Source organism: Somniosus microcephalus, chromosome 15 (genome assembly GCF_052327205.1).
Source record: "Somniosus microcephalus isolate GS21.2 chromosome 15, FLI_Smic_1.0, whole genome shotgun sequence".
NCBI lineage: Eukaryota > Metazoa > Chordata > Chondrichthyes > Squaliformes > Somniosidae > Somniosus > Somniosus microcephalus.
The window spans coordinates 68,170,018-68,186,214 of NC_141001.1; the positions used below are offsets into that span (position 1 = coordinate 68,170,018).

At 43.2% G+C, this 16,197-nt stretch overlaps 1 protein-coding gene across 4 annotated transcripts in view; it reads right to left on the minus strand.

The window, feature by feature from the left end:
* Nucleotides 1-503: 503 nt before the first annotated feature.
* The window catches only part of tmem9b (TMEM9 domain family, member B), a 70,390-nt gene continuing 54,696 nt past the window's right edge, over nucleotides 504-16,197 (minus strand). For all 4 annotated transcript variants that reach the window (XM_086007959.1, XM_086007958.1, XM_086007957.1 and 1 more), the window contains one exon: nucleotides 504-2,832. In XM_086007959.1, the coding sequence (XP_085864085.1) occupies nucleotides 2,677-2,832 (156 nt within the window). In that variant the 3' untranslated portion in view covers nucleotides 504-2,676. The remainder of the gene's footprint in view (nucleotides 2,833-16,197) is intronic.

Consider the following 16,197-nt stretch of genomic DNA (forward strand, 5'->3'; position numbering starts at 1 on the left):
TATCGCAGCCCTGCCTTCGATCTATTTCATTTCCTTTCCAGTTTTGAAAAAGGGTTCACCCGAAACGTCGACTCTAATTTCTCTCCACGGATGTTGCTTGGCCTGCTGAGTTTTTCCAGCATTTTCTGTTGTTATTCCGTTTAATCCCACTCTGTGCAGACCTTTAACTAAAGTCTATTTGGACAACTGTTTCAGTGGTCACTTGGTCCTTTGTTACAGTGAACTGCCAAGCTTTAAGATCTGCATTAAAACTCATAAGTTTAAAACAAAAAGATGAGGCATTTCAAAATGATAGCAACTCTGAACTAGGGAATTGAAATGTTAATAACCATACAATTTGTACCTGTGCTGGATCTACTTTTATGTGCTGTACAACAATGTATCCTAATATTTCTATCAGTTTTGGACATGAGCCCCTTGTAAGTTTGCTTTCTCACTTACCTGGGGTATTTTGCACAAAGATATAATTATATATGCCATTGCACATGAATAAACAGTCAGAATTTAAAAGTCAGAGTTTTTTAATTTATGAATTATAGCTTATAAAAACAAAATTGAAGCCCCAGACTATACACACTTGTATCATTTGGATAGAGAAGGGAGGCCGGGGTGGTTGGGAGAGAAATACAGCATGATTTAAAGGGCTCTAGTCTGTTCCATTTAAATACTGAACGTGTGTAAAAAAAACAAAAATCAATTCCTATACAATCCCACATATTTAATCATTAATTGTGCAAATAGTATTTAACTGTTTGGAATAATAGCCATTGACTTTTCATAATGTAGTGAATATCAATGTAGTACTTCTTATAAACCTTTTTGTGGCATGATCTGTTTTGATCCCAAGTTTAAACACGCCAGCAGCCATTCAGTGACTCATCAGAATGCAATATATGAGTTTACCAATTTAAAAAAACACAAATGTGTTTTTAGAAGTAAACTTTTTCTTTCAACTTTGTGTGGCAGACATTGAACAGTTAAAATTAGACTGAAGTGTTGGTGCAGCACACAACTGTAACATGCTACACATAGAACAAGCCTTGATGCCCATTTTTCCCCACTTGGCAAGTTAGTTTCAGTTGCGCTATTGTATGTGTATAGAGGGTGGAGGGAGTAATGCTCCTTTCTAAAGGAAAGGAAGAGGCAAAATAACTTCAGGTACTCCAATAGCCCCTGACAGCTGGCTGCAAAACAGTACAGACAGAAACTTGCTAGCCCAGCCGCCATCTGACCAGGAATAGTGTATTTCACAGAGATTGACAGAGGAATACTTAAATCCCATAAAGTATAAAATAAAAACAGACCATCATTGTGTTAACATCTAATTACACGATAAGGCCAGGGCTCCTCTTGGGTAAATACATTGTATGTCACGGTGCTGAATCATACAGACCAGAAAGATCTCCAGTTCAGTCTCTGGATTGTGTTGATTTTACTGATCTGTGATGTGATAAGGGAGGGGGTGAGGGGAAGAGACACTACATCTGGTCTCAATGCCCATCAGCTGGGGGAAGGGGGGGAATTGATTAGCCAGAGTGCTCTTAACCAGTATCCAGTGAACTCTACCAGAGAGTGCACATGGATATTAGGTGTGGACAGGGTTGAGCTTGGCTATGGTGCTTCCCACAGTGGAATAGTTTACCAATACAATGTCTTGGCCAACATTTGAGCAATGTAAGAGGAAGGTAGTTGCTGGCACCAATGGAACTGTGCCCCAGACCGAGTCGCTGCCTTCAGGAGAGAAGGAAAGGGAGAAAAATTGGGGATAAAAAAAATCTAAGACTATTGATAAACTGCAAAATCAATTTTTTTAACTGTACAATGGAAACAGGCACTTTGAACCAACACTGGTGTAAACAAATAGCTGTAAAAGGTGCATCATACCCTAGCACCATTTTTCAAAAAGTTATTAGTCTATTTCTGTAATGTTTGGGTCTGCAACAATGATCAAAACTAACTCTTTTCATCAGTGCAGCAGTAGGTGTTGCATTTAATTTTTTTTACACTAGATCAAATTAGCTGCAAACAGTTCCTTGGCAGGGGGGTGACACATACTCCTGTAATGTTTGATCAGTTATCTTCATAATCATGTTTACAGTTGTCATCTTTAGGCTTCACTACTTCATTAAAAAACGTCAAGTTAAAAACAAAAATGAAAAGGAGGTGTTGGGTGTCAACAAAAATCTTAGGCACTTCCTCTAGGACAGGGAGTGCTGGGAGAGCTCAGCAAAGAATGAATTTTGTTAACAGTCATTCTGTGATTATATCAAGAGTTGCAAGTTTTAGCCTTCTGTCATTATCCTGTGTTATTACCAAATTATTTTTTTGTAACTGCACCATAATTAATGCATCCAGGAAAAAATATTAAATATTAACTTTTACCTATATTTTATAATTAGCTTGTTATCTTGTGGCATTTGTTCCACAACTATACTATAATTTAGAGGGAAAACTATCACTAAAATAATTAAATGAAAATCGTGATATCAAGAGAATATTAAACTATTAGCATGATTACTATACTATTTTCTCAAAGAACTAACATTGAGGCGATAAAGATAAAAGGAATTCCACGAGCAGGTAGGACCATAGAGAAGATCATCAGTCAGATTGTTTCTATAGGTCCACTGACTTTTCTCTTCCTGTTTTCCTGTATATTCTTCAGAGGCAGTGTTTTTAGCTGAGGACAACATGGCGATCAAAGACCGATTTCCGCTGTTCTTGAACTTGTCTCTTCCAGCGCTGTTGTGCATATTCAACTTTATTCAACACGTTGGCACGTGACCGAGAACGGGACAGCACTTCATGAGCATTGGCAAATGGCTGTGTGTCCTAAAAAGAAAGCAGGTCCTCTTTAGACAATACAGAAGACAGACAAGTCAATACAGAAAAATGGCAACAAAAGTACCAATATATTTGTGTCTTGCAATAACTAAAACCAGTACCCTTTAACTAACAGATATTTTGTAATGAAAATGAATGGGAGAGCTATCAAGAAAGTGACAAGTGGTGTACTATTACCTGTGGGTGGAATAAATAGACTATATGGTGCAAAATTGCATTGTAGAACTTATTAAAATTATGACTTTTTCAAGCTATGGTTTTAAGAGTATTTCTTAATACCATCAAGTAGGCAAGTTTAAAAATGTAAATAAATTCCAAAACAATGAATCTGTAAGAAGTCCAATTAATAGTTACAAAAATTATTTTTCACTTTTAATAAAATTGGTATTCAATGCATCAAATTGTCATGAACTATAAACCAGTTGCAAATTAATTTAACATTCACATTAAAGTGGTTAATATGATGCAGGAGATTTTCGGTGTTCTATTACAGGGGAGAAAGGAGCCTACTAATGTAGCGCTTATAAAGTAGTATTTTGGTACGTGCTTTTGCTCTATGCTGCAAATACTGGTACTATGAAGGTGGCAGAGCAGCACTAGACCTCCGATCATAGCAAATGAAAGAAAAATAAAATATACCTCCATCCTTTCCAATAGAGCAGAACTTTAACACACAATCTAGCTTGACACACTAGTGCAGTACTGAAGAAATATTGTATTGTTGGAGGTACCAAGGTACCATCCTTGGATGAGTCATTAAACCGAGTCCTGTCTGCCTATTCAGGTGGATATGAAAGATCCCATGGCACTATTCAAAGAAGAGCAGGGAGTTCTCCTAGTGAAAATTCCTCCCTAAACCAACACCACTAAAATAGATTAACTGGTCATTCAAGTCATGAAATTGTGGGGCAACTTGCTGTGTGCAAAATGGCTGCCACATTTCCTGACATAGGAACAGTTACTACACTTCAAAGTACTGTAGATGATTGTACTTTGAGACATACCAAGAAATGTCATACGGCAATATATAATGTAGTCTTTTTTCTTATTTATTTTCTGGCACCAACCTGCACGTGCTTCATACCACTGAATAAGATTTATTCTTCACAGAACAAAAAAAACTTTTCTGTCTTAATTTTAAAATAAAACTTATGTGAAAGAGTTTACTGCCATACAAATCTGGCCCAAGCTAATTGGCTTATTTATAATGAAACTAACAAAACTTCTGAATTCTTTAGGTTATATAAAGGAGATTCAAGAACGAAATAGACAAACTGTTGGTACCAAGAGACATTAAAATCAATCTAGGGGGGGGATGTGAGGAAAAACTTTTTTACGCAGGGAGTGGTGAAGACCTGGAACTCGCTGCCGATGGAAGTGGTGGAAGCGGAGACACTCAATGTTTTCAAGGGGAGACTGGATAGGCACTTGAGGGAAATAAACTTGCAGGGCTACAGAGATAGAGCGGGGGAGTGGGACTGACTGGATTGCTCTGCAGTGAGCTGGCGCAGACTTAATCAGCCGAACGGCCTCCTTCTGTGCCATTGACTCAGTGACTATGATTAGTAGCTACCAGTGAAGCAGAAGAACGGTTAAAGATAAAATAGGTCTATTAGTTTGGAATGATGCATCAATACTTTTGGGTGGATGGGTAAAAAGTTTTAAAACAGAATAAAGAAATTGAACAAACTCCAAATCAAAACAAATTAGGTTTGTAGCCTATAACAAATCTGGAAGTCAATAAAGCATATTATAGTGAAACATAATGTACTTAATATCTATAGGGCACTTGGGACAAATAATATGCAGTATAGAATCCAAAATAAATAACAGGATGGCCAAACAAAAGATGGTCAAACTAAGTCAATTGTTTTTATTATATGGTATTTACCACCTTACATCATAGTCCAACCACTAATTCTGTGTCTGAACTACTGTTTTAATAAGGCTCTACGGTCATCTGCCAAAAAGGCAATATGGAATATCTGGACAGAATGTTCGAGGTCACCAAGTTTATAATGATTTTGCAAGTTGGCTAATCACCATCAGATACATTCATGTCATTGATTCAAACAGAATTACAAACATCTGATAGTAATGGAAGATCTACCACTGTAGCTAATGTTCTATGGATCAGAATAAACAGAGATGTTGTTCATCTAGTGTAATTTAAGAAATGGTTTTATTAAAAGAATAGTCAATATATACTTTTGCAATATTATATAAGGGCTACTAGCTAATTCAATGTACATATTCTTTGTCACAATGGTTTGTGTATATATAATATTCATAAATCTAAAAACTAGTCCCTATGCACAATTAATGAACTTGTGGCCTGCAAATTGTTGGGTTAAGGCTTTTGTGATGAGCTGGAAATGGAATTGTCTTCATAATACAATGACAAATACCACAGTGAAATAACAAAAAGAACTCCAATTACAGGTAATAGGTTATAAGAACATAAGAAATAGGAGCAGGAATAGGCCACTTGGCCCCTCGAGCCTGCTCCGCCATTCAATAAGATCATGGCTGATCTTGGGCTCAAAGCCACTTCCCTGCCCGCTCCACATAACCCTTCACTCCCTTATCTTGCAAAAATCTGTCTAACGCCACCTTAAATGTATTTAATGACCCAGCCTCCGCAGCTCTCTGGGGCAGAGAATTCCACAGATTTACGACCCTCTGAGAGAAGAAATTCCTCCTCATCTCAGTTCTAAAAGGGCGACCCTTTATTCTAAAACTGTGCCCCCGAGTTCTAGATTTCCCCACGAGGGGAAACATCTTCTCTGCATCTACCTTGTCGAGCCCCCTCAGTATCTTATATGTTTCAATAAGATCACCTCTCATTCTTCTAAATTCCAATGAGTATAGGCCCAACCTGCTCAACCTTTCCTCATAAGTCAACCCCCTCATCTCTGGAATTAACCTAGTGAATCGTCTCTGAACTGCCTCCAATGCAAGTAATCCATGATGCCACCTACTGATTCAAGGGTGAGTCTTTACCTCAAAATCAGCTCTTGCAAACCATCAGAAACTAAAAATATTTCACAAACAATCTTAGATATTGTTTCATTGCTCAGGTTGCAGTTAAATTTTTAAATCTTTGTATAATGCCTGCTGTACCTGTTGCTCAGTTTACTAATCCAGCAATCAACAGTTAATATATCCATCTGACTAGGATGTCTTTCCTGCAAGTTACAGTACGGGCAGACTTGGTATACATTCTGGTACACATGAACAGATAACTAATCATATATCTTGGTACAGCCAGAGACTACAAACAGACCTATGTTAAGTTGATACTAAGCAGAATAGGTGAAGTGCACAATGTTAAATAATAAACAGACTTGCTGGACAGATAGTGAATTGGAAAAAAGCGATCCCTAAACATTCTGTTGAAAATGCAAAACAGTACTGAAGAATACAGCTGTATTTTTAAACTGACAAATGCCCTAATTGCTCACATTAATCTTCATTCTTAAGTGAACACCTGCAAGTCTGCAAAAGTTTTCTTAGTAAATAAAAAAAAAAAATCTGAACCAGGTAAATTTTACAAACAGAAATAAAGTGGAGAACTTTCTCCAGTATGTCACGTTCCAATTCCTCCAAAGTTCCATTAGCCTGCGGTTCTGGGACATGGGCCTCTTGCATCTGAGCCAAGACGCTTAGAAATGGCTTGGGGCGGGTGACGTTCCGTTGGACGGTTGAGTTTCCACAGCAAAACTGTCAAGATGCGGTGAAAGTTGCTTATACAATTCAAATGCTTGTTGGCACTTCATAAGAACGCTGAAGCAACATGTTTTACCTGTTTTACCTGTGAATTTGCCTTTTGCAAAACATCAATAACTATTTCAGTGATAAGACAATTTACCCAAGATCACACTCGTCTCAAACGGCAGCTGTCCATAATTTAAAATTAATTTCTGTCCTTTTCGCAAAATTTCAAAAAGATTTATAAAGCAAAGAAACTTTATTTGTCCCATATTGATGTGTACAAAGTAACCAGAAATAGAACAAGAAAAGTTTAACAGGTTAAAATTCTAATCATGAACCTGAAACAGTTCAGCACTAAAACAATTTTGCAATTGGGAATTGTTTCTTAAATGTTATAGCAAGGTTAACTCCTTGGGCTTTCAAAGCATACTTTGTGAAGGCCTTGGGGCAACATTACAGAAATACAATTATTACAGAGATATACATCAGCAAAGATGACCAACTTAAACAGATACAGTACCATCCTGATACTGGGTGAAAAGTACAGGTACCAGATTAAGATTTAAAAAAATATTCTGTTCTCTGCAGTGTCATTATAATACCACTTCATATGAATGCCAAACAGTTATGAATGTACATCAATGCTAAAGTGGTTGTATAACTTGGAAATTAGGTTGGCAATCTGACTTGAGAGAATATTAAAACCAAGTGGTGCAAGACCTTCTCCAGGAGAGCAGCATCAGAATTCTGATTATTCAGCATTGCTGGTCTGTGGGCAGGCTGAGGTTAGCCCCAAGATGGCATAACTGGAGGCAAGAAGTGCCAGCGGGAATCATTTAGCTTTGCACCACTGACACTTATCAGAGGCACCCAATGAAATCGCCACTAAAGAAATATTTCTGTGCTACTTATGGTACTAGCGCTAGGTTCATTAATTACAGGGTTGCCTCTGATGGCACACTTTTCTTTGTAGGCAACATTACAGTATAAAAATGGCATGCAAGGGCTCCCTCAATAGCTCAGTGGGTTCAGGCAGTGAGTAATTGAGTCATGCAGATCAGGAAATCCCCAGGTTGGATCCCCAGCCTGTATTGATCTCAATCAAAACAACAGTAAAGCATTACAATTGGCATCAGTACTCTTGGAGTTTGAGAGTACAGGGGGAAATGGCTATGGTTCCTGCTCGAACTGCTAGCCAACAAGCCCCTACTGCAAGTGTGCATGTGTAGATGTTGACTGAATTGAGCTGACCACTCATACTGCCCGCAGTCAAATAGCTTGCAACTAACTCACTGTCAAGAACACAAGAAAAGTCAGAGATGAGAAAAGGTAATTCAGCCAATCATAACTCATCATTCTAGTACCCGGACTCTGGGAACACAAGGCAAAAGTTGCAGCGGTGCTGCTCTGTGACACTCCCTATATGACTGTCTTCATTGAGGTGATAAAATCGATGCTTCAAAAGAAACAAAAAAAAGTGTCATCTTATATAAAAGGGGTCATATGATGAACAAACCCTATTTCCCCTATAACAGAAATAGAAAATGGAATATGGACAAGGTCTCTTTAAACTACCCCAGAACAATCAGCATAGTGCTTCTTGTGCTGAAGTAAGATTTCAGCTATCAGAATCAATCTTTAATTCCTTCTGTGGCCCATAAATGCACTGAAATAGCATGTTATGTCGTCTCTATAATTCAGTTTGTTGCTCAGAAAACAATCTGGACTGCTCTCTCGCAGCCCTGTTAATTCCCAGTCTTGAGCGTTCATCATTAAGGTGTAATATTGTCCTGAGTTTCTTGAATTACTTTCCCTCACTGAGTTTTAGGAATAAAGGAAAGACAACCGAGTAATATTCACAGTAATTAAAAGCAGTCATTCCATATAGTACCAAAGAGTCTAACTGTCCCCATTCAGAAACCGTACAACACCTAAGATTTTTTAACAGCTTTGTGTTATGGCCAACGGTACATCTTGGTGGCTGATTTGGTGACATTAGCCACCTTGGATTGTCTTCTGCAGCTTTGCTTCAGTACAGTTTTAACAGCATGGTATCATTTGGAATGTTTCTGTTATGAAAACATTGCTTTGCAGCAGATGTCTTATACTATACACACAGGTGAATAAAGTGGTGGTCAGTAACCAAAGAAGATATCCCCTGTACTGTACAAAACAAATGGAAAGTACAATGCTTGAGAGAAAATAGAACATATTTATACATTAAAAGCAATAAATACCATAAATATTTTCAGCAATTTACTGTTTTGTAGCTCCATGCACCTGTTTATTGCAGTTGCAATGTCATTGCTGGGTGATAGATGAGTCCTCGTTTGGTCGGAACAATCTGCACGTAGTTTTCTCCCTTTATTTACTATCCTATCCTAAAGGGGATGATTCTTGCTAACATACAATTCTATAGTGTGAACCTAAATAATGAATGTTGGCAGGCAATTTGGACATAGAGGGCATCACCAATGAGCCAAATCCTGTGAGGCCAATTGTAGTGCCACATCTGCTTCCCTGGTTGAGACGAGCTAACTCGGCAGAATCTGGGAAACTAACCTGGGACCTTCTGGTCTGTATGGCTTAGTAGTACATTGTACAGACCGTTGCCCACTCAGGTAATTCGGGATCATTTTTAAACCAAGACTATTCAATCACATTTTTAAAGGTCAATACATATACAGTATATAGCTTTTCTGCAGGTCCTTGATAATTATCTTCCAAAAATACTCTTCAGTTTATAATACTCTTCAGTTTATAAAGTTAACTTAAAAAGTAAGATTTGCCTACCATGGCCATTCATTTTATTAGATTTCACTCAGTCTATAATTTTCCAAAATTTTGCCAGAGGACTGGAGAATGGCAAATGTAACTCCCCCTCTTCAAAAAATAAGACAGGAATAAGCCAGGAAATTATAGGCCAGTTGGGTCTTACTTTAGTTGTTGGCAAACTGCTAGAGTCTATAATATGGGATGAAATTGCCAAGCACTTAGAGAAACGAGTTAATCAATGTTAGTCAACATGAATTTCTGAAAGGCAGGACAACTAACCTTATAGAATACTTTGAAGAAATAGTAAAGAATAAAGGAAATGGCAGTCAATGTGACTTAAATGGATTTTCACAAAGCATTTTAAGGTTTCACGTAAGTTAAGTGCCTTATAGCAAAGATAATGGTACATTGAATTAAAGGGAATGTGGCCAAATGGATAGAGACATGGTTGGAAGGCAGAAAGGAAAGGGGAGGATAAGTTTCTTGTACTAAGATGTGGTAAGTGGTGTTTCACATGGGTCTTTATTTACTACATATATAATTATCTGGACTTAGGAATTGAGGCATGTATATCAAAATTTGTTAATGACATTGTGGTAAACCACTTTTGTCGTTCACTATTGTTACACTATAGTTATCACTGTTATATCGTTATCACTGTTCACACTGTTGTATCACTATACGAGGTCGCCTCTTGTCACGCTGTTATACCTGGGCTGACCACTGCTGACTCCGCCCATGGCTCCACCTACTTGCCCAGGTATAAAGGTGGTCGACTGGCTGGTATTCCTCCTTGTTGGATCCGATCACCCACGAGGGTGGGCTCTGTTATTTAACCAATAAAAACCTATAGTTACTTTCTTAACTCGTCGCTTTTCATTGGATGAATTGATAGGTGTATCAATTTTATTGGCTAAACTTTAAAAATGTCGACACCTGGACAGTCAAACGACCAGCCAAGCGACCAGCCAGACGCCCAGCTACAACAGCCACAGCAGCCTGCCTGGCTGCGAGCCCTCAGACCACCGTACCTGGACCTAAATCCACAGGCAGCAAACTCAGCCCTCGACTTTGAACACTGGCTGAGCTGCTTCGAAGCCTACCTGGGAGAATCCGGCGTGCCTCAGAAATCCATGCTAAGAGTTCTGAACGCCCAAGTGAGCCCTAAAGTATTCGCACTCATCCGGGACCTCAAAACATACGAGGACGCCATCAACCGGCTGAAAAGACAGTACCAAACCCCGGTAAATTCCATGTATGCCAGACACCTCCTAAGATCCCGCCCGCAACAGCCAGGAGAGCCCGTGGAGGAATTTTTACGGGTGCTACAAGCACTCGGCAGAGACTGTAACTTTAAAGCGGTAACGGCGGCAGAAAATACTGAAGACAATGTCCGCGATGCCTTCGTGAAAGGCCTGCGGTCCGACTACTCACGGCAAAGACTACTGGAAGCAAGGGACCTCGACCTGGACAAAGCTGCAGCCCTCGCTCTCTCTCTAGAAGTGGCCCATCGGGACCTCGAGGCATACTCAAGGTACTGTAACTCGCGACCCTGGGACTTGGGACCGACCCCGACCGCGATACCCCCCGCAGCACCCCCCCTGGGACCTACCTCAGCGTCGGCGTCCCGGACCCGATCGAGACCGCCACCCCCGGTACCGGCTCCGACATCGGACCCCCGCGATCGGGCCGCCGGCTGCTTCTTCTGCGGCCAGGCGAAACACCCGAGGTCGCGCTGCCCAGCCAGGAACTCTACCTGCTCAAACTGTATGAAGAAAGGCCAATTCGCTAAGGCCTGCAGAGGTGGATCATCAGAGGCCAGCAGTGCCTCATGCGAGCTGTGGGGGCGGCCATCTTCCTTCAAGGCAACAGAGGCCAGCATCCCCACATGTGAGTCATGGGGCGGCCATCTTTGATACAGGCAACCGACACCAGCAGTGCCTCATGTGAGTTACGGGGGCAGCCATCTTCGCCGCCATTTTGTCCAACCTCGTGGGAGACGCCATTTTACCCACCACGCTCGACCGCCACCGTGCCTCTAGCCCCGACTACCGCCTCACCCGCAGACTACAACGACTCGCTCAGCCATACACTAGCCTCCGTGACGACACGCTGGACCAAGCCCGCCCGCATCACCTGTCCAAGTCAATGATGGACATCAGAGTAAACGGCCACGCCACGACCTGCCTGTTCGACAGCAGAAGCACGGAGAGTTTCATCCACCCAGACACGGTGAGCCACTACTCCCTCCCTGTCCTGCCAACGCGCAACCGGATCTCGATGGCATCGAGATCCCACGCCACAGACATCAGCGGCTACTGTGTTGTGACCCTATCAGTTAAGGGTACGGAGTATAAAAATTTTAAACTCCTCGTCCTTCCCCAGCTATGCGCCGCCGTCCTACTAGGGCTAGACTTCCAATCCCACCTCCAAAGCGTCACGCTAGCATACGGCGGACCCCTCCCCCCACTCACAGTCGACAACCAACAGATTTTAAACCGCCCACCGCGTAACACCTGCGGCCTATCCACCCTCAAGGTCCCGCCACCTTCCCTGTTCGCTAACCTCACCCCCGACTGCAAACCCGTCACGACCAAGAGCAGGCGGTACAGCGCCGGGGACAGAGCTTTCATTAGCTCTGAGGTGCAGCGTCTCCTAAAGGAGGGCATCATCGAGGGGAGCACCAGCCCCTGGCGTGCCCAGGTCGTGGTCGTTAAGACCGGCAATAAAAACCGCCTGGTCATCGACTACAGCCAGACCATAAACAGGTACACCCAGCTGGACGCATACCCCCTTCCCCGCATATCTGATATGGTCAATCAGATTGCGCAGTACCGGGTATTCTCCACCATCGACCTTAAGTCGGCCTATCACCAACTCCCTATCCGCCCTGAGGACCGCCAGTATACAGCCTTCGAGGCGAACGGCCGCCTCTACCACTTCCTTAGGGTTCCCTTCGGCGTCACCAACGGGGTTTCGGTCTTCCAAAGGGAGATGGACCGGATGGTTGACCAGAACGGGCTGCATGCCACGTTCCCCTACCTAGATAACGTCACCATCTGCGGCCGCGACCGGCAGGACCATGACGTTAATCTGGAGAGATTCCTCCGTACGGCCCAACGGCTGAACCTCACCTACAATAAGGAGAAATGTGTGTTTAACACCTCGCGCCTTGCCATCCTCGGCTGTGTAGTAGAGAACGGAGTCATCGGCCCCGACCCCGAAAGAATGCGTCCCCTCATGGAGCTACCCCTCCCCCACTGTCCAAAGGCTCTGAAGAGAACCCTGGGGCTCTTCGCCTACTATGCCCAATGGGTGCCCAATTATGCAGACAAAGCCAGACCCCTCATGAAGTCCACATCCTTCCCCCTTACGGAGGAAGCGTGCGCAGCCTTCTCCCTCATTAAGGGAGACATCGCCAAGGCCACAATGCACGCAGTGGACGAGTCCATCCCCTTCCAAGTGGAGAGCGATGCATCCGACTTCGCCCTAGCCACTACCCTTAACCAGGAGGGGAGACCAGTGGCCTTCTTCTCAAGGGCCCTACAGGGCCCTGAGATCCGACACTCGTCGGTCGAGAAGGAGGCCCAAGCGATTGTGGAGGCGGTACAACGCTGGAGGCATTACCTGGCAGGCAAACGATTTACCCTCCTCACCGACCAGCGTTCGGTCGCTTTTATGTTTAATAACAAGCTGAGGGGCAAAATCAAGAATGACAAGATATTGAGGTGGAGAATCGAACTATCCACCTATGATTATGATATCTTGTACCGGCCAGGTAAGCTGAACGATCCCCCTGATGCTCTGTCGCGAATTACATGCGCCAGCGCGCAAAGTGATAGACTTCAGACCCTCCACAACGACCTCTGCCACCCCGGGGTCACCAGACTTTACCACTTCATTAAGGCCCGCAACCTGCCATACTCCATCGAGGAGGTCAGGACCATGACCAGGAACTGCCAGACCTGTGCCGAGTGCAAACCACACTTCTTTAGGCCGGACAGAGCAAGCCTGATCAAGGCCACCCGCCCCTTCGAGCGCCTGAGCATCGACTTTAAGGGGCCCCTCCCGTCCTCTGACCGTAATGTGTACTTCCTCAACATCGTTGATGAGTACTCCCGTTTCCCCTTTGCCTTCCCCTGCCCAGACATGACCAGTACCACGGTCATCAAATGCCTGAACGACCTCTTCGCCTTGTTCGGGTTCCCAAACTATATACATAGTGACCGGGGCTCCTCCTTCATGAGCGAGGAACTCCGTCAGTTCCTACTAGCGAGAGGTATTGCTGCAAGCAGGACCACCAGCTCCAACCCCCGAGGGAACGGCCAGGTAGAAAGAGAGAACGCGACGGTATGGAAGGCCGTCCTCTTAGCCTTAAAGTCTAAGGGCCTCCCAACCTCCCGCTGGCAGGAAGTCCTCCCGGCAGCTCTGCACTCCATCCGGTCACTACTTTGCACTGCCATTAACGCCACCCCCCATGAACGAATGTTTGTTTTCCCCAGGAAGTCGACTACGGGAACCACACTACCAACCTGGCTGACCTCCCCGGGGCCCGTCCTGCTGCGAAAGCACGTGAGGACCCATAAAACGGACCCCCTGGTCGAGAAGGTGAACCTCCTGCACGCCAACCCCCAGTACGCCTATGTGGCTTACCCGGACGGGCGGGAGGACACAGTCTCCTTACGAGACCTCGCACCCTCGGGCATTCCGGAGACACCACCTTTACCCCCCCCCCCCCCCAATTCCAGCTCAGGTAGACGGCATGCCGGAACCCCACGAGCCTTCGCCGACCACGCAGACACCAGCATCAACACCGGAGAATGCAACACCGCCGCTGCGACGATCAGAAAGGCTTACGAGGCCTCCGGACAGACTGACTTACCAGAACTGGTAGTACACTTCACCCCGCCGGACTCAAATCTAAACAAGGGGTGAATGTGGTAAACCACTTTTGTCGTTCACTATCGTTACACTATAGTTATCACTGTTATATCGTTATCACTGTTCACACTGTTGTATCACTATACGAGGTCGCCTCTTGTCACGCTGTTATACCTGGGCTGACCACTGCTGACTCCGCCCATGGCTCCACCTACTTGCCCAGGTATAAAGGTGGTCGACTGGCTGGTATTCCTCCTTGTTGGATCCGATCACCCACGAGGGTGGGCTCTGTTATTTAACCAATAAAAACCTATAGTTACTTTCTTAACTCGTCGCTTTTCATTGGATGAATTGATAGGTATATCAGACATCTAATTGGGTCTATGGCAAATTGTGATGGGCATTGTGAACGTCTGCAAAAGGACATAGAAAAGCTAGTAAGCAAATACAATCTTTGTTGTATCTAGAGACATAGAACACAAAAAAAAACTTATACAAGACTTTAGTTAGGTCACAGTTGGATTATTGTGCTAAGATGCTACTAGGGATGATGGGCTAGACATGAAGAGAAACTTGAAACATTAGGGTTTTTTACATTACAGCTGAGAAGGTTAAAGGGAACTTGACAAAGGTGTTCATGATTATGAAAGTATAAATAGTGATAGATTGTTTCCACTAGTTGGCAAGATGGTAATGAAAGGGACCAAATTTAAAAATCACAACAAGAATTAAAGGAGAAGTTACAACAACAGCTTGTATTTATATGGCCGCTTTAACGTAGTAAAACATCCCAAGGTGCTTCACAGGAGCGTTATAAAGCAAAATTTGACACCGAGCCACATAAGGAGATATTAGGGTAGACAAAGAGGTAGGTTTTAAGGATTGCCTTAAGGGAGGAAAAAGAGGTAGAGAGGCGAAGAGGTTTAGGGAGGGAATTCAAGAGCGTAGGACCTTGCCAGCTGAAGGCACGGCCAACAATAGTGGAGCAATTAAAATCGAGGACGCTCAAGAGGCCAGAATTAGAGGAGTGCAGATATCTCGGGAGGGTTGTGGGGCTGGAGGAGAAATCTGAAACAAAGAGGTCTAGACAAAGTAGATAGAGAGAAACTGTTCCCATTGGCAGAAGGATCGAGAACCAGGAGGACACAAATTTAAGGTGATTGGCAGAAGAACCAAAGGCAACACGAGGAAAAACTTTTTTTACGCAGCGAATGGTTAGGATCTGGAATGCACTGCCTAAAAGGGTGGTGGAGGCAGATTCAATCATGGCTTTCAAAAGGGAATTGGATAAGTACCCGAAGGAAAAGAAATTGCAGGACTACGGGGAAAGGGCAGGGGAGTGGGACTAGCTGAAGTGCTCTTGCAGAGAGCCGGCACAGGCTCGACGGGCCAAGTGGCCTCCTTCTGTGCTGTAACCATTCTATGAACATTAGTGTTGCTTGTATATATGTATATACAATCAAATCACTGAGCACAACTTTGTCAGTATGCTACTTCATACAATTTGATTGGTATTTGTTTATTAAGCAAGTGTGAATTGTGAATGAAGTAAGTGCTGTTGTTTTACACCATGCTTTTATTACAGAATCAGTGCCAACATGACAGAATGTCATTACCTGGAATACTGTATCTTGAATGTAATATTTTAAGTGAAAAGTTAATTATCACTAGCTGAACCAGAGTTGCTGGACCATGCACAAAACTATCGCCTGTGACTTGCCCACTCATACTCCAGTACAACTTCTCCAAGAGTTTCTGTGCTCCCAGCAACCAGCTTGGCCAAATTCATAAGACATCTGTCCTGGTTACAGTTGTGTCTAGCCACATGGTTATGCTACCTAATCTATCTATATTTATATTTAAACTCTAACATAAGGCATGCACCCTCCAGTCAACAATTCATACTTCCTGTTGTCACTATTTTTGCATTAATATTTTCTATTATAAATTGGTATGTCAACATTACCCATTCAATCTTGCTAT